The following is an 18,144-nucleotide window of genomic DNA, read 5'->3' as shown; positions in this document are numbered from 1 at the left end:
AAGCGCACTGGTAATCACTTTGAATTAAATAAATAAATAAGTAAATAAATCAATAAATAAATACCTGCAACTAAGAAACTAAATAATCTTTTTTCACTTGCAGTGAAATTGGATGAAAAGCTACTTCAGGAATTCTCTACGTACAAAGATAGAAACCTTTAGCAAACTACTGGTTAAACAAAAATGGAATGATTCAGTGCTTTTTTTTTTTTTCCAAGTGTGTATCATCCAGACCAAAAAAAAAAAAAAAGTCACATCCTCAATTTGACCTTTTTGTTTGACATGGTGCCACATGATGGAAGCAATGCTCACACACGCAAACAAGACGTAGGGCCGAGCCTGACCACAGTAAGAAAAAAAATGTCAGCACTCTTTGGTGATTTATTCATTGTGAATGACTTCTATGACTCATAAAGGATCCCCACTGTGCAGCCTGTATGAGACACTGGAGAATATACAGCTGCGGCATTTCCTGTTGTCGGATTCTGGAACGTTCCATTCAATGGATCAATAAGAGAAGCCCTGAAGGAATGTGCCTTGGTGAATCACTGACCCTGGTCCCGTTTAAGGACAAAGGTGGTGTTAACCACAAACTATTCCAAAAAAACGACTTTGCTCTTTTATGGTTTCTTAAATGTAGGTCAAACTCAAGTTCACATTAAGTGAACTTCCTTAAGTTTGAATATTTTTGTTATGTCAATAAACACTACATTATGGATAAAATCTTTCCAGGTCATGTCATTTTTAAGCTTATGAAAGGTAGTTGAGCAGGTAACTTGAGTGCCAAACAATTAACTGATTAATAATGAATGTCACTGATTAATTAAAGCCCTAAAAGCTACACACTAATGTTAATATTTCATATTAATTCATGAATACCTACAAGCAGATGTACGTATACTATATCCTATTAGTTTTTTAAGCAAGATAATAAATATTAATAAATAATAATAATAACTTGAGTTTATACAATACTATGAAGCTCTTCTTCATTTAGTTTTGATGTTTTTATCATAATAATAATAATAATAACTTGAGTTTATACAATACTATGAAGCTCTTTATTTAATCAAACCAAAGCTCAGCATGGAATTTTGATGTCTCTTGGTTTGGCTAAAAAAACAAAAACAAAGTAAGGACTTAAGAACAAAATGTTTTTGAAGCTCGACTTAGCTGGGAGTCATTAGTGGGAAAACATCAGGGAGCATCACGCAGCAATATTTGGACTCTCACTTGACAAACATTTTCTCTTTTCAGTGCTGTGTCTGTTTATGTATCTATTCTTTCTAGGCATGGAATTTAATGTTAATATTACCCCCTCCCCACCATAAAACATTTTCAACATGAATTATTTTTTTTATTATTATTTTTTTTTTAATCAAGCGGCCACTCATGTACGCAGTAGTCATGGCTTTCTGTGAATATGTAAGATTTGTGTTCCGTTTAAGGATGAAACCATTCAGGTATTGGAAACACACAGATTTAAAATGAAGTCAGGATTTTGTGAGTAAATTAAGATGAAATTTCTGTCATTTTGTTTTTTTGCTGGTGGGCTGAGATATTTCTTGCACAAAATGGTTGCCTTATCTCGAGTTTGGAAACAACATCTTACAAAACTAACCTTGAAGAGCAGGTTGGATTCGTAAAAATACTGGAATGTTAGACAATTTCGCCAAGTGTCATGCTGATATGATTCTGGATCACTCCGTGTAGTTCGAAGCAATATAGAGGAAAGGACGATTTCATTGGTTTGCACATTTTGCAAGCAGTCTGGAACAATAAAATATATCACAAATAATCAAGAAAAAATGTTCTTTGATAGAAGCCAAGCACTGGAGCTGTTTTCACAGACACTGGCACAAGCTAGCACCATTTACTTTAGCATCGTGCTTAGTTGTCTATTTACTGTTCTTGGTCTCGGTTTTGGTCAAATGAATGTTCCCCCAAAAATACGATACTTCTTGCGTGACTTATTGCGGTAATCCCTTTAGTGGAACAAAACATGGATTGTGAGTGGTCTATTTACTGTTCTTGGTCTGTTTTGCTTGGATAAACCTTTCCCCAAAATGCGCTACTTACATTCTGGAGTGATTTATTGCGGTAATCTCTTCAGTGGAACAAAGCATGGATGGTCAAATTGAGTTTTGTCATGTTCCAAGCCATAATGGTGGAAGAACTCTCCGAAATATTCATACCACATTTTTAGGAACAAAATTCACCTGCTGGGTAGCCAATAAATTCAAGTTCATTTGGATAAAGCTGCCTCATATCTCAAGTTTCTCTCCTGTCCACGTTTTGATATTTCTTGAGAACACACACCTGCAAATAAATATGCGATCATGCACAAAATTGGTCCATTTCCTGATTGCTGCACTGAACAGCACAGATAATGCCCCCTGCGACTCCTTCCATGTGTGCTTCCCTCATTGAAGTCGAAAAGCAGACCAATAAAATCTGGACCTGAAGCAGATGTGGAAATTTACAGGGTCCATGGACACGAAACATGGAAAGCTGGTACTGATCCAAACCTGGCCAAAAGAGATCTGCAAGAAGAATAGAAGCTGGAAGACGCCCGATTGAGTAGACAAGTACTATGTTCAAAAAGAAAAAACACTAATGCATCCCCATTTGTGAGGGGGCTTCCCTGGAGAGGATTAAGCACTCCAGCGATCTTCCTCACTGACCCCCATAGAATAAATAATGCGTATTAAAAGGGTCAGTGACTCTGTGCAAATTGAGATTTCACAGCTGTTGTTCCAATCCATCTTCTAATGACATAATCAAATCTCATACTGTATAAAGTACAAGGCCATTTTGACCCACACATACACATGCATACTTTTACAAAGAATTTTCAATCTCTCCTAAAACACTGGACCTATGATATGTTCTTAAAGGTCAAGACTGAGATGTGTTTTTATCAGAATATCTGTCAGAACTTTTCTTTTGGTCATCTGTTGCTCATTGTGAGATCGCATGACAACAAGATGCTAATTGATTTTCATCTCCTGTCATGAGCCAAGTCATTCATCAACACATCTATTTCAGCTTTGGTTAATAAAACTATTTGTTTCTAACCACAATAAAAAAGAAGGAAAAACATCTTTTTACGAACTAACATGCACACAATAAACATCTTCATTTTGAACATGAAATAAAGGGAAAAGACTTCATCTTAAATTGTAATCTATTTTGGGATGAGGCAAGTCACAAACTTCCTACTGAAGCTTAAAATCAAAACTCAAATTCACAGAAACATAGGTTCATCTCATGCATTAGATCCTTGAATTTTCTAGTTGTTTATATTTGTAAACCTACAATATGATTGTTGAGTTTTACCATTACAATAATACAATTAAAATATGTCAGGTAAAATAAAAAATATATATACATTTATTTATTGTCCGTGTAGTCTACAAACACTATTTCCAAAAAGTAGATCATTTATGTTTGGTAAAATCCAGAATTACTTTATTTTAAATAAAAACAATTATGTTATCTAAAAAAAAGAACACCCTGACTATTTTTTTAAACCAATATCCTTAAATCAATAAACACACCGTTGTATTTTTTTTTATCCTAGCAGAGTTGCTTGTTTGTTGAAAGTACCTTACAAAGTTTGAAAACAAGTCATCAGTAAACTGACTTTTAAACGTAACTTTTCAAATCAAGTCATCAGTAAATTGACAGTTACTTTTTTAGGATAACAGTGGCAACACTGACTACGTTTGACCACATCTGGTCGCAAATTTGTTTCTCAAAACCACTGATGCCAATTTAAATTATATGCAGATTAAGCACCCATGACTCATTCCACAAGTTCTTTTCTCTGGAAGCGTTTCTGGTCAATTAGTGCTCTATTTATAGCCTCGGCGTCAGGACCCATAACTCGGCGGAACTAAACATCGTGCAATTGTTTCACAACGGAAGTAAATACGCAGCGGACAGTTAAACGGAACGCACCAGCATTTGCAATCTGTTTTTATTGTTATTATTTCAATTATTTCCTTACTGGCATGTAATATATTCTACGGTATTCTTCCCCCCTGCCACATATTTCATTTTTGATAAGATGTTTGCCAAACCGTTTCGTGTTAAATCCAACATCGTAATGAAAGGATCCGACAGGTGAGTGACAGCGACAGACTGCTTGTTGCTAATCTCAACTGCGTGACCAAAAAAAGAGCGAAAAATCAGTTCATCACTCACCCTATTTGGGAAATGCATGACTAATCTGCTAACGATCTTTAGCATGAATTGTAAACTACTGGCTTCTCCCACACAACTAACCCTGTATTTAATTCAGGAGGAAGCTCAAGGCTGACATAGCAGCAGCCTTCCCCTCTCTGTCCTCTGATGAATTATCAGAGCTAGTCCCAAACAAAGAAGAATTCAATGTTGTGAAGATTTATACACACAAGGGAGACGCTGTGACAATATACGTCGGTCATAAAAACCCGCTCTTCTTCCAAATGGAAAAACAACTTTATCCCACAGGTGATTAAAAAGCCACAAGATGGAATGCTCAAAGTGATGGAGCTCCGTTAAAATGTGCATTTTCAATATTGTAATAGTCTATATGCTTTGGCGCTACCCGGCTGCCCTGCCTACATTCAGGACGTGGGCCCCTGTTCTTCACAAGTTGGTCGGAGGAGCTGGTAGGTTTCATTTTGAAGAGCTTTTTTGTTGTTGTTGTTGTTGAAGGTTCAACAAGTTACATCCATCTTCCTGCCCACAGATCTTATGCTTCCTGGTGTGGTAGTGTCTTTTGATGGACTCCCGGATGTAAAACGGGGTGACTCCTGTGCTGTCACACTTGTGAATAATAAGTATGTGTTTTTGGATTTGTTGGTTTTCTGTCGAGCTTATTTGACAGAACTTTATGATTTCAGAGCTCCTGTTGCAATTGGCACCGCTGCGGTTTCCAGTGCGGAAATGCAAAGTTTGGGCATGAAAGGAAGAGGAGTGTGTGTCTTGCACTCGTACATGGATCATCTCTGGTGAGCGGCTTCAAGCCACTGCTTCAGTGATTGCTGTCGGAATTCTGATCATTGATAGCATTGCTGATGGATTATTTCATCCCAAACGCAGTTTCGTGGTAATGCAATTGACTGGATTAAATACTCCGATAATTTAATTTTTTTTGTTGGATACATTTTAAATTGACGTCAGTTGTTTTAATTCAATCGGAGAGGAAATTGGAATTTTAACATGGGAATGTTTCAAATTTGCAAATCGAACGCAGCCATTGGCTGCATGATGGTTGGAACCTTTCATCGGTGGTTCACAAAGCTTTTATTTTTCTGGGCTGGGGTGAACACCCGAAGAGCTTTTTGAGTTGTTTTTACGACCAGTTCTTTTATTGCACTACTTTTTGACAAACCAAATATTTCACTCCCTGATCAAACATGAAATTAATGTTTTCACTTAAAAAAATGTAGCTAAAGATAACTGAATAAAGATGCTAGTATCTTGTTTGATCTCCCTTGCCCTGAATCCAAAACAAGATCAGGCAACAGATGTTGTTTTTCTGATTCTCGCTCTCCTTTGTTCTCTTGACACAACTCACTGTCATAAGACTGCAGGGTCTTCATGCTTGTTATGTAGGCATTATTAATTAATAAAGCTTCAAACATGCCTTTGGCCCCTGGTGGTTGGGAAAGTGCTTGTTTTGATATGCAGCAGAGCTGAGGACGCAGTTGGAATGAAAATAATCAATTTGTGACAAAATTGTAATCTTGATTAAAATTCGATTAATCGTGGAGCCGTAAGTCTGACTCTTTGCCGTACACAAATGAAACTCTTATCTCAAGGCAGCACTGCATTAATTTTATATTAAGTCACGTCTTATTTAATTTGTTATTCAGGGCTTTTGGAGAAAAGTCCAGTCCTCCCACGTTACGAGATGCCGAGGGTGGAGCACCTGATCTGAATGGTGACCAATGTCTGGCTGAGGAACAAGAAGAAGATGAGGAGGAGGAAGCTGAGCATCAAGCAAGCCAGCTGGTCAAAGATCAAGCCTGCCCTGCTGTTGCTGAGCAGGCGGAAGGAGAAGTTGAAAAGGCCAATGAGGAAGGGGAGCAGGCCCACCAAGATGAGAAGTCACCACAAGGTATCAGATTGAGGTCCAAAAAAAAAACTTCACTGCCCAGTGACTATAAAAACTCACGTGGGAGTCGGCTCACACCTGCTTTAAGCGCCTCTGAGTCAAACCAAATATAGGTCCGATGTTCTCGTGGGCTTTTCTAGTCCGTTTTGTGTTATTTGGAACTGTTGATCATTCCCATCTTTTGGAATGAAGATTCTCCGTTCTTGTTTTAACGCGCCTCATCCTCTTGCGAGATTTCATTCAAAATCAGAAAGCCGCTAATTGCTTGCAGGCCACGCTGTGAGGCACACAGAGCCGCTTCATGAGCACATGATCGAGTTTTGTCGCTCAAAGTGGATAATGCTATTTGCTAATGCACTGAAAGGGAGGGTGGGGGGGCAAATAATGTGACCCTTTTCGTGTTTTGTTTTCACAGAGGTCATGGATGCTTTGCTTTGGCAATGCTTCCTCCTGGCACTCAAAAGCAAGGTGAAGAAATCAGAGCTCCCTCTGCTGACAAGCACTTTTCTCCGCAACCACATGGTCTCCTGCTGGTAAAGAGCTCGTCATTAATCACAAAGTGCGAATTCTCTTACTTACTTTCCCCACATTTTTTTCTCTTCCTCCCAGCCCGAGTGGTAAACACTTAGATATCAAAAAATCCAGCTATAAAAAGGTATTTCCGAATGTGTCAGCTTACTGCACATGAGTCATTTTATGAGTCCACTTGAATCCCGCAAACATTTCCTCTTGCTCAAATCTTCAAAACAGCTTTCCAAGTTCCTCCACGTCATGCAGCAGCAGCACAGCCTCGTACGTGTGAAGGAACTGACGAAGGGCGTGGAGAGCATCGTAGAGGTGGACTGGAAAAGCCCAGAGTGAGCTTGCCAACTACAGACGCGCTCCACTCGGACCCCGGGAAAACCAACTTCAATTTGTCGCTTCTCCGCGTGTCACTCGTAGACTCCGCTTCTCCGCTCCCGTGGAGACGGAAGCGGTTCCACAAACGGAAGCACTGTATCATCCTCCCGAGATCACCGCTTTATACTCGGTGCCGGCCCGACTGCAGCCTCTTTTTCAGGACGCAAACAAAAGGTGTGTGCAAATGTGTGTTTTCACTGCCAGCCACCAATGTCAGGGAGCCTCCACGTGTTTTGCATTTCCTCGAATTAGGCCGTGACTCGGGCGGTCGGCCTGGGCGGCGCTGTGGTAGACCTTAACCTCACCACCAGCTCAGTGGCCTAGTGGTAGAGTGTCCGCCCTGAGGCTGGAAGGTTGTGGGTTCAAACCCCGGCCGGGTCATACCAAAGACTATAAAAATGGGACCCATTGCCTCCCTGCTTGGCACTCAGCATTAAGGGTTGGAATTGGGGGGTTAGATCACCAACTGATTCCCGAGCGCGGCACCGCTGCTGCTCACTGCTCCCCTCTCCCCCAGGGGATGGATTAAAATCACACGGGGATGGGTTAAATGCAGAGGACAAATTTCACCACACCCAGGTGTGTGTGTGACGATCATTGGGACTTTAATCTTTAATCTTTAATCTTTAACCTCCCCAAAACACTCAAGGGGGATAAAGTTACCACCGCAACCTCAATTATTTGATTTTTTTTGCGCAAGGTCTCTTAATCACTCCCCATTCCGTCGGATTTTAAGCGAAGCTCTCGGCAAGAGGTCAACACGATGATTGACGCTTCGAAGATCTCACCTTTTGTCTCTGACCCACAATGTTCTCTGGCGCTCCCACAGGAAAGGAGTGGCACTGCAGCCCACGGAGGTGAGAAGCATCGTCACGGAGTACGTGAAGAACAACGACCTGGTGGATGAAACCAATAAAAAGTAAGAAGCGCATCCAAAACTTTTCACGTCACACCATGCTGTTTATTTGATTTGAGCAAGTGAATGATCGAAAAGTATTTGCATTCCATTCCTTTAGTTAGCAGGCAAGAGTGAAACAAAACTTTTGTTCCTGGCAGTCCATAATAAACATTGGCAGAGTTGAGCCATAATAAGGCCACTGCTTGCTTTGGGGGTTCGGGTTCAGTGAAGGACAACAAAGTTCACGTCCCCGGGCCAAGTGATAATCGCTTCAATCGGATCAAATGCTACAATGTGACTCGGACTCTGAAGAGCCACTTGTGTTTTTTATCAGGCCACGTGTCTTTTGATTTCATGTGCCACCTAAATCGGCGCTACGAGATGATAGCGATTAGACCCAAGCCGGCCGGACATGTGCCCTGCATCCAGTTGAACGGCAGGCAATCATTTTTTTGCGGGTTTGTTATCTTCCAAACAGTTACGTGAGAATCAACCCAACCCTGTGCGACTGTCTGCTGGAGAAATCAGAGTACCAGGACGTGGAGACGCTCAAGTGGGACGAGCTTTTCAGCAGGTATTTTACATTGCTACAACTAAAGTCTCACATCCACAGTTTTTTTTTGTTTTTTTTTCCCCAAAGAAGACAAAGCAGGCCACATAACTGTCAGTAAAATGGCAGCAAGGTATTTTAGCCCAGCTGGGTGAAATGCCACACATTGCTGCCGTCACTATTTATTGTCCCATTATTAAGATGGGAGCAGTTTGCATTGTGAAACAAATGCATGTTTTTTTTGTTTGGGGTTTTACTAAAAACATCTCCCCTCTTAACTGTCTCTGAACCCATTTGTGGGTCTTCATTGACTTTGTTGATTTACAGTGATGCAGAACAGTCTACTTCTTTGGACAATGTTTTAAGATTTCTGCCACAAGAAAAAAAAAATTTGATTATCAACAGATCCAGAATCGGACGGACTTCCTGGATGGAAAGCTTACCACTATATTGGTTGCTGATTTTTCTTTTGGGTTTGTTTCAAATGAAAGTGAACAAAAAAAAAATTCACCTAGTTACGTAGAAATTCCAGGCAGCAACAGTTGCCCATTAGTTACACAAATATAGACTCATAAGACGGCCTTCTACTTCATGTAAGTTTTATTCATTCAGTCTCCTGCTTTTGTTGAGTTGAATTGCTGTGAACATTTTCGTCTCCGATTTTTGCTCACAAGACAAAGCGACAAAATCGACCGAGCGAGGGCTTGTATTTTCATTTCACTTTACAATGAAAAAATTAATCCCATATAGACAATCATTCACTTTACAATGAAAAAATTAATCCCATATTGACAATCATTCTTAAATCCTCTTAAACAAACAAGATCTGTAAGTAATAAAACAATTCTTGCTTGCCAGACTCTCTTAAGTGAAATTGCATTTGAACTAGAAAAAAATGTCTGTCAGCAGTGAATAATGCATATGAGATGAAAGTTCACAGCCTGAGCATATCATTTTAATTAAACTCTAGATAAAAAAAAAAAAAAAAAAAAAAGATCTACTCTGCTTCTGAATATGCGAATAAACAAAACATAAACCTCTCTTTCTTACAGAACCTTGGAGAGAATGCAGGAATGCTACCAAATCGCGTACCCTGGACAAACACCTCAAATAAAGAAGGGACATATTGAGCCCATTGATGTCTCTGTGGCTTCCCGAGGATCCAATAAGAAGGTGACCACCATCCTTGAGATTCCAGTTCATTGATACCCTTTCATTATGTCCACGCTTGAAATTCACTGTTGTCGTTTGCAACTGTGGTCAAGTTAAAATAGACTTGTTTTGGTCTTAGAATTTCCTCTTCCAATGCCTTCCCCTGGAGATTGAGTTTGACATCCGTGCTTTATGTTTTCGAAACACTTTCTCAGTCTACATTTTTGCTGCTCTCAGCTGTTTTTTTTTCGTTTTTGTTTTTTTTAATAAACTGTTTCCCTGATTGCTTTAACTCTGATGGTTTCCATGTGCTGCATATAGGTGACTGTAATAAAAAACCTGGAGGTATACGCTTTGGACCCTTCTGCCGTCGCCATTGCATTGCAGCGCAGAGTTCAAGCCAGTTCAGTCCTCCAGGCCGTCCCGGGGGCCAAAGACAAAGTCCTGGTCCAGATTCAAGGCAACCAGATTCAACAAGTTGGACATTTACTGCTAGGTTTGGAACATGTTCTACAGCTTATACAAGTGTTTTGTTCTTGTGTGTAAATAGTCTGGCTCATCTGTCATTTCAGATCATTATGGAATTCCTCGCAAGTACATCCAAGGATTAGAGAAAGCTTCGAAAGGTGGAAAGAAGTAGCAGGAGTTTAACGCTATACCTGATATACTGTCTCCATGGCTTACAAAGACGCCACACTGTATGTAAACATTCCTCTGGGCCTTTTGTGTACGGTCGTCTTTTCACAGGACTCGACATCGGCTGGTGCTCCGTTTACACATTTAGCGCCGTCTTAAAATCGGGCAGCAAGTCATCCCAAATGTCTTTCAAGTGTTTCATATCATGCGAACAGATTTTAGCCCCCCAAAATAATCAGTCATGTAATCAGTATTTCTGAAGGGGAGAACCATCACTATGTAAAATAAATATTTTGTCAACGTGGAATGTGTTTTGCATTTATCATGTCAGTCGGGGAGACGGTGGTGCCAAATAGAGGAGATGAGGGGAAAGCCGTGTCGGGAAATGTTCGCCCTAACTCAGCTTTTGGATAAGATAACTGGAGACGTGCTATACTGTAGCAAATCGTGACCCTGGGCCAATTTTTAAGACATGCCGTTTTTTTCCATGTATAATGCGCAAAATTTAACTAATTTATTGTCCTAAAATCTGGGGTGCGCATTATATATGGGTGCAATATATAGATATATATTTTTAATCCGGATATCATACGGAGGCCGCCATTACAGATGCGCTTTCTTCTCTGCTGTTCACTTCAAACACAATGCTCTCGTATCAGACGCTTGCACGATCGCCTGCTCGTTTGCTGTCACAATGTACCCTACACAAATCCGAAACATTTCTTCACTATCGAGTTTGCTAGCGTATGCGCAGTGATACTGGCCGGCAGAATAACATCCGGTTGTTCCCAAAGATGATCTTTTTTCTGAAATAATTTTACGTTTAGGGACTTAAGTAGGAGTCAAAATTTGGGTGCGTGTTATACATGGGTACAGGCTTTTTTCCAGCATCGACATGCCATTTTTAGGGTGCGTATTATACATGGGGGCGCATTATACATGGAAAAAAACGGTAACTCTAAGTTTTTAAACAATGCACTTGGCACTGGTTAGCGCGTCCATTCCTTTGTGGAGTTTGCATGTTCTCGCCTTGTGCCTGCGTTCATTTCATCCAGCTGCTCCGGTTTCCCCCCACATTCCATGCGTAGTAGGCCAATTGACCACTTCAAAGTCCCCCACACAGATTGAGTGGCTCTCAAAACAAGATGGATATGATCATGGAATGCATGTGGAACCTCGGGTCTTTATGAAAAATGATGACACTGATTAATGCTAAGAGTCTTAGGCTGTCTTGTATTAAGTGGTTCAGAATTATGTCACATGGAAACTAGGAGTGAATGTACGGAAGCCAGGACTGAGGGCCGTCTCAGATAACAGTACTTGGCACGCAGTTGAATTGTTAATCAAATTCAAAAGGATTCAAAATTGAGTCCAGATTCCGTATGCTCAAAAGAGAGTTGGGTTGGCGATTGCTGTACGAGGCGGCCATTTTGCATTCACATGATAGCAGCGTGTTTCTGAGATACTGGATGTAGGGATTTGTCAAACGATTTTATTTCTTTATTCCTATTACAATCTTACAAAAACAAGTGTAATCGCTTGTGTAGTTCCGATCATTTTCTCAAAGTTTGAAGGGTACCTAAGGGCTCAACATCACATGACCAAACCCGGACATCAGGTGAGGTCCTGTGATGTCATTTTCAGTTGATAGCTAGTGACAAACTGGCCACCACCTGAGATGGATGAAAACAGGTGGATTTTGCTGCATAATTCCAATTCCGCAAACGCAATATTTGGATATTTGTTGGTTTATTTTTTGTTTGTTTGTTGTATGGACTTATGTGGCACTTTAGAGTGTTATTTGTTTTGGATGTTGGAAATAAAGAAATCAATCAATCAATCAATATTAATCAGAATACTCTGTCAATACTAGTGGGAGCCCATGTATTATTGTCAAGAAATCTTTTGACGCGACTTCCCTTTTAAATGTTTTGTTGTTGCCTTTGGGCATTTCATTACCTGGCTACTTGTGCTTTACTTGCTGACAAACTATTTGCCCCCCCACCTATTTCTGGAATGATGGCTATGCCCCGTGAGGCTCATGAGTGTGAAAGCGTGGTCTTATGATGAGACTGGAATTTTATAGTGACTTGAAGATTTGGCAAACCTTGGTTGGGGTTGATACAAGGACTCCTTGAAGTGCATCATCAGCACAAGATCGCTCCTCCTGGCGGGCTTCGCTGGCGGCTGGTGGGGGCCTGTTTTGAAACAAGGAATGGAGAGAAGGAACAACATAAATGGAAAGAAAGGAAAGGAAAAGAGTAAACTTTTGATGACGATAACTGCCGAAAAGACATAGCCGAGCAGATTAGGTGAGTATGAATCAAAATTGTGTGAATGGTTTTCTGTCAGTCGACATCAAGTGGCAAAATGGCCGCCCCTGAGATAGATTTTGCTGCTTATATTTAGGCCAATGTCGGTTATTCAAGGTGCATTGGAAGACAGAAATTTTAGATTTTGATGAGAACTATGAGATGCAACGACTGTTAATCAGCTTCAAGTGCAGTACTGTACAGTAGTAGGGATGTGTCATCTTTGTCGCCATCTATCGACTACTTTATGACATTACAACCACCACACCGGGTGAAAAGGCTTGACCTGTCTTTTAGCGGCCATTTGATGTCTACTTAAAAGCTAGCTTTAGCTGTGATACATTTATGAACAACTTGAATGTGGAAAAAGAATGCCAAAGTGGCCCTTGCTTCCATTCTTTTTTTTATGAAGTCCTTAAAAGAAATTGTTTCGACACTGTTGATTTCATTTCATACACTCGTCACAACATGGCACTTCAAGTAAACTCAGCAGATGTTACCAGCCGAGCGATGTCATCATGCCGAGAGGATTTGACTCCTAAAATAGGATTACACCATTTGATGTTTTTCCTGATCAAAACTGCTTAAGCACTTTGATTAAAGACCAAAAAATATGAACTATTATGAATATTTTTAGGCTATAGTTATATCACAGCAAACGTGACATGGCGGAAAGATGGTGGAGCTAAAGTTGAAGGCCAATACAGCAACATATATTATTTATGGATAGCCACAAATAAAAAAAAATGCGTGGAAATTAAAATGTTAGGTCGTGGAAAGGTGCACGCCAAAATTTATGTTTGCTTACTGGACAGTATACACTAAAAAAAAAAAAGTACGTTATGTTTTTCAATACTCTTGTACTGTTTGATACAGACAAACTGGCAGTGATGGTTGGTCAGTAGAGGGCGCACTGGCAGTGGTCATCACGTTAAACACAGAGATCATAAAAATGAAAATATTTTGAAATATACGTAAGTGTATGATATATAGAAGCAGGATAAAACAAATATTTGGATAATGATTAGTATGTCGAATTGTTCATCTCTGTTGTCCGTATTAATGACGCACTTCCTTTCCACTTCCAAATTGTGCATCAAATTCCTGTGTCATTACTAGACTTGCAAATTGTCTTCACTTTTAGTAATATATATATATTTTTTAATATTTGACCAGTTTCTACTCATCTGATTTAAAAACGAGTTATTTGTCACTTTGTTTTGTCGCTTTTACTGTAATATGAGGAGCTCGTACATTTATTTGGGTTAACAGTCATCATGGCCCTCCGAAAGAATTTAATGCCAAAGCCCAGACACGCCCAGTCCACGTGTGTATTATTTTTAAAATGATGATGATATGAATAATCGTCTTCTGTGTTTAATTCATTGACCTCAAGTGTGCTATTTCCGGTTGTTTAGATAAGATCCAGATGTTCAATGACCGGCATGCATCCATAGAAATTTTTTTTTTTCTCAAATAGCAGCTCACCAACAACATACCATGGTGTCAATAATGATGATTTTTTTTCATCCCAAGGAGAAACTTAATACCGTACAATCCTCCCATGCAGACTCCCCAATAAACTGACTAAACTTGAACCCCAAGACAAACATGCTTACTGTCAAGATTAGTAACAAGATATCAGGTGGCATCACTACACACATGGGCACACCACAAGGATCCGTCCTCAGCCCCATCCTCTTCCCACGTTTGCAGAGGCTGGGTTCAAATACATTACATTTACTCCTTTACATGTACTCAAATAACTTTTGGGATATCTAAAACTATCCTAGAGAACAGTAAACAAATAGCGGATTTTCCAAGTTCTCGCACAATAATTAACCTTGAATGACTTGCATATTCATTACAAGTGGGACTGATTGCAATTTAATGACTATTTTCATCATGATGGGAACGACTGATTAGTCTTTAATGAGTATTTGAGAGATATTTTTTTAAACATCCCCAAACTGGAATACAAATGAATTATTCATACTAACAGTCACATTGTTTCAGAAAAGATGGCCAAAAGATGATAAAAGAGCCTAATGTGGTAATCATGTGTAATTCGAATAAACCAAGCACGGAAACTTGTCTTTGGGTGTCCTGCTTGGGGCTGAAGTCTTTACACAACAATATCTCGAAAGAGTCATAAATCTTCCTTTTTATTAGAGTGCTGCCAATAATGAAAAACAGCATTTTGACATGCTGCAGTCTTAAGACTTAAACGGTCAGTCCTGGTTTATAGGCGTATTGAAAATACATTTTGGTTTTCACTCTGGTTTGAATCCATGTGGCAAGCACATGTGCCTCATGGGTCACAAAAGGATCCGGCTTTCAATCTCAAATTTAGCTCGTGTGTGTGTGTCTTTGGCACATTCCAAACACTCACAGGCGTGAATATCAAATGGGCTACTTAGACGTTGGAGTGGCTCAGAAGGTTTTGTGCTTCCCTGGATGTAAGACGTGCGTGGTCCCCCAGTACCACTGGTAAAGAAAATTGTAGCCCCCTCCAGCAACAAAATTTTGAATTCATGAACAAAAATCAAGTGCAAATGAAGTGGAACAATATTTACAATTATTTGTCATTTCTTTTCTGTGAATTCAGGGATCGCTTTAATGCCGAAGGAGCCCCCAATAAACGAAAGATTCTTTGTTTTGCACCTGTCCACATTTTCGTCCTCTTTAGAACTGAGTCAAAGTGTCAGCTGTAATTGGCAGCTACCGCAAACATTTAAAATGATCATAAACACAAAATGAGCAATTATATACATATATATATCTATATATGTATATATAGATATATATACACATACACGTACATATACATATACAACATACACACTGTATATTTTTTAAATTATATATATATAATTTAAAAAAATATATATATATAATATATAAATATATATATTTTTTTTTCTCTTACCCATTAAACATCTTTTTTAGGTGTGACATTGCAGTTTAATGTCTGCAAGCCGCCAGAGGAGCTGGATGATCATCTGAAAGCAGAGTCTACGTTTGATCACAAAAAAAAAAAAAAAAGTGGATTCCAGCCCAATGCTCCATGGCCTTAATCTGCAGGATTAGCACATCGGAAACTTCCCTGCCGTGTTTTTATTGTCTTTATGCCGTCGCCTTCGTGTGAGTCAAAGGTCTTACATGGCTTGCTTATTGCAATTGTACGATTCTACGCCGCATGTGTTGCAAATGCCTCGGAAGCGGCACAGGTGGGCTCGATGGCATGAACGGCAACGTCCTGAGCCACATGTGCCGCAGACGAGTTAAGAGCTAAAGCGGCTTGGCCCAGTTGAACACGGATCTCGGGCTCTCTGCCAATCAAAGGCCAGCCAATAACCCACTCTGGCTGACACGCTGAAGAGAAGCTTGGCCACACGCATGGTTGATGTACTTTACAGCTGTAAATGTTGCAGACAGAACCCCGACTTTAGTGCTATCAAACCGCTTTAGAATAATTACCTCGCTGCAAAAACTCTTTTGGCTTCGTACGTTCTTCTGGATGAAACAAAAACACAAACACACCCCAAAGTCTTCCCATGGATGAACAATATTTTTTATTTATTGGTCTACAAGGGTTTCATTCCTCAACAGGGAAGTATTTTCCGGGAAAAACAATCTTTCTCTGGCAAGTTGTTAAGATGAGCAGGAGTGGAAAAGAAAGTGAAAGATTAGACCCGTCACCTGTTGTACTCTTTCAATGGAATGCTCAAAGATGCTTCTGTGATGATAGCGTTACGTTGCACCCTTCTAATTGGTAAAGAGCCAAGTGTGTAGAAGGCGAGATGAAAAGTCACAAAAACACGTTCAATGGTAGCAAGTTGTTCCACTCCAGTCCTGTAGGCGGCAGCGATGCTGTTGCAACTCTAAGCAAAGCCGAGGTTTTTTTTCAACGATAAAGATTAGAGGCGCAAACAATTAAATGATTCAAATAAAATTTTGGAAAACAACCACAATGTTTGCCTATTTTCTCATTTGAGTCATTCATCATTTGTTGGCGCATTTTTCCCATTGCAAATTTGAGATTGTCATGTTTCTGAATAAAGGGATGGAAATTAAAATGTGTTTTTTTTTAAATTCAATTTAGCGATGAGTCGACAAAATCATTAACAGCTACAAGCTGATTAACGATACTGTCAGGTTTTAGGATTTATTTTTTTTTCTTTCCCTGTGCCGCTCTATTTTACCGTAAATTCCGGACTATAAGCCGCGACTTTTTTCCAAAATTTTGAACCCTGCGGCTTATAGTCAGGTGCGGCTTATATAAGGATTTTTTTCGTGATTTTTGTGATGACTTGATCACTTTTATACACTGCGGTATCTTGAAGAAAAAAACAACAACAACAAAATACTACTTCTCTGGTTCTTCTATATCAAACAAATTTGTTTTAGGTTCATTTACCTGACATGTTTCGGCGGAATCTTCCGCCTTCATCAGAGTGTCACTGATGTGTTTGATGTGTTTCCGCCGAAACATGTCAGGTAAATGAACCTAAAACAAATTTGTTTGATATAGAAGAACCAGAGAAGTAATTGAAAAAGAAAAAACAAGATGAACCTAGTACAACAACAACAACAAAATACTATTTTGAAACACTACTATGGCTGCTGCTTATTCTGGCTGTGTTGCTTGTGACTATTATGAGCTTTAGTAGGAATGCACGCTAGGTGACCTGCGTCAAAGGGCTCTAAACCCTTCATCACAGGCAATGTTTAGAAAGACATGTTAAAGTATGTTATAAAAACTTTAAAAAGGCTTTCTGTGAACGGTCTTTCTTTGCAAAAAAACGCGTGTGCACGTGCGGCTTATAGTCCGGTGCGGCTTATATAAGAAAAAAACTCAAATATCCCCCAATTTTAGCTGGTGCGGCTTATAGTCCGGTGCGGCTTATAGTCCGGAATTTACGGTAATCAGTCATGATAAATTGATGACCAATTTTAGCACTTTTCCGACTGGAGTTGTTCCCGCGAATCAGCTTTGCGTTCATGTTGTCACAGAGGAGCAGGAGGACTTAGTAACATAGAGAACGTCAGGAGGGACCGAGGTGGGTCATTGAGGATAATGGCAATGTGGACATCTGCCAAAACTAAGAGATCATCTGACCACAGCAGCAATGGCTGCAATGTGACGTAACACACACATGCTCATGGGGCGAAGGGGTTTTCATCTTTCTTCCATCTAACGTGTGTTTTCAAGAGATCTTGAGGCATCATTTTCCCTGGAGCTTCACAGGTTCCTCTTCAACACCTTGCGCTCCTCCAGCTTCCGTTTGAAGTTGCCTTGTCGGGTTTAGACCTGGAGACCTGCTTGGCCAGTCCATCACCATTCTTCTTAGTTTCTTTAGGAGGGCAGTGCGTGGTCGTTGTTGTTGACACAGAAGGAGCAAGATTTTCTGGAGTTATACAAGCACTGCAGCCTGCAGCACTTCCCACAGACAATCGTCAGGGCCGTGCACGGAAATATGAAAAGAGAGATTTGAGGTGGGGGTCGAAATAACAAATGAAAAGGATGCATAACAAGTGATGTAGCAGGGAGGGGGGGGGTTCTTTTCTTCCCTTTGAAAAGACA

General features: G+C 40.0%; 1 protein-coding gene across 3 annotated transcripts; it reads left to right on the top strand.

Annotated features, from left to right (window-relative positions):
- The first annotated feature begins 3,907 nt into the window (after nt 1–3,907).
- On the top strand, nt 3,908–10,552 carry eif2d (eukaryotic translation initiation factor 2D). 3 transcript variants are annotated; one of them, XM_061272483.1, is made up of 15 exons: nt 3,909–4,128; nt 4,307–4,497; nt 4,575–4,658; nt 4,739–4,829; nt 4,893–5,000; nt 5,868–6,112; nt 6,525–6,642; nt 6,719–6,764; nt 6,860–6,966; nt 7,052–7,183; nt 7,839–7,928; nt 8,386–8,481; nt 9,510–9,630; nt 9,931–10,105; nt 10,182–10,552. In XM_061272483.1, the coding sequence occupies exons 1-15, from the start codon at nt 4,073–4,075 to the stop codon at nt 10,247–10,249; spliced, it is 1,728 nt and encodes a 575-aa protein (XP_061128467.1). In that variant the 5' UTR covers nt 3,909–4,072; the 3' UTR covers nt 10,250–10,552. The 3 variants fall into 3 exon arrangements, with proteins under 3 accessions (XP_061128466.1, XP_061128467.1, XP_061128468.1); XM_061272482.1 differs by having other exon boundaries at nt 3,908–4,128; nt 4,739–5,000; XM_061272484.1 differs by lacking the exon at nt 4,307–4,497 and having other exon boundaries at nt 3,922–4,128; nt 4,498–4,658.
- Nucleotides 10,553–18,144: the final 7,592 nt, after the last annotated feature.

The sequence above is a fragment of the Syngnathus typhle genome, linkage group LG2, assembly GCF_033458585.1.
Source record: "Syngnathus typhle isolate RoL2023-S1 ecotype Sweden linkage group LG2, RoL_Styp_1.0, whole genome shotgun sequence".
Classification (NCBI taxonomy): Eukaryota; Metazoa; Chordata; class Actinopteri; order Syngnathiformes; family Syngnathidae; genus Syngnathus; species Syngnathus typhle.
Note: the sequence above shows the minus strand (reverse complement) of the source record. Positions and strands in the feature narration are given on the sequence as shown.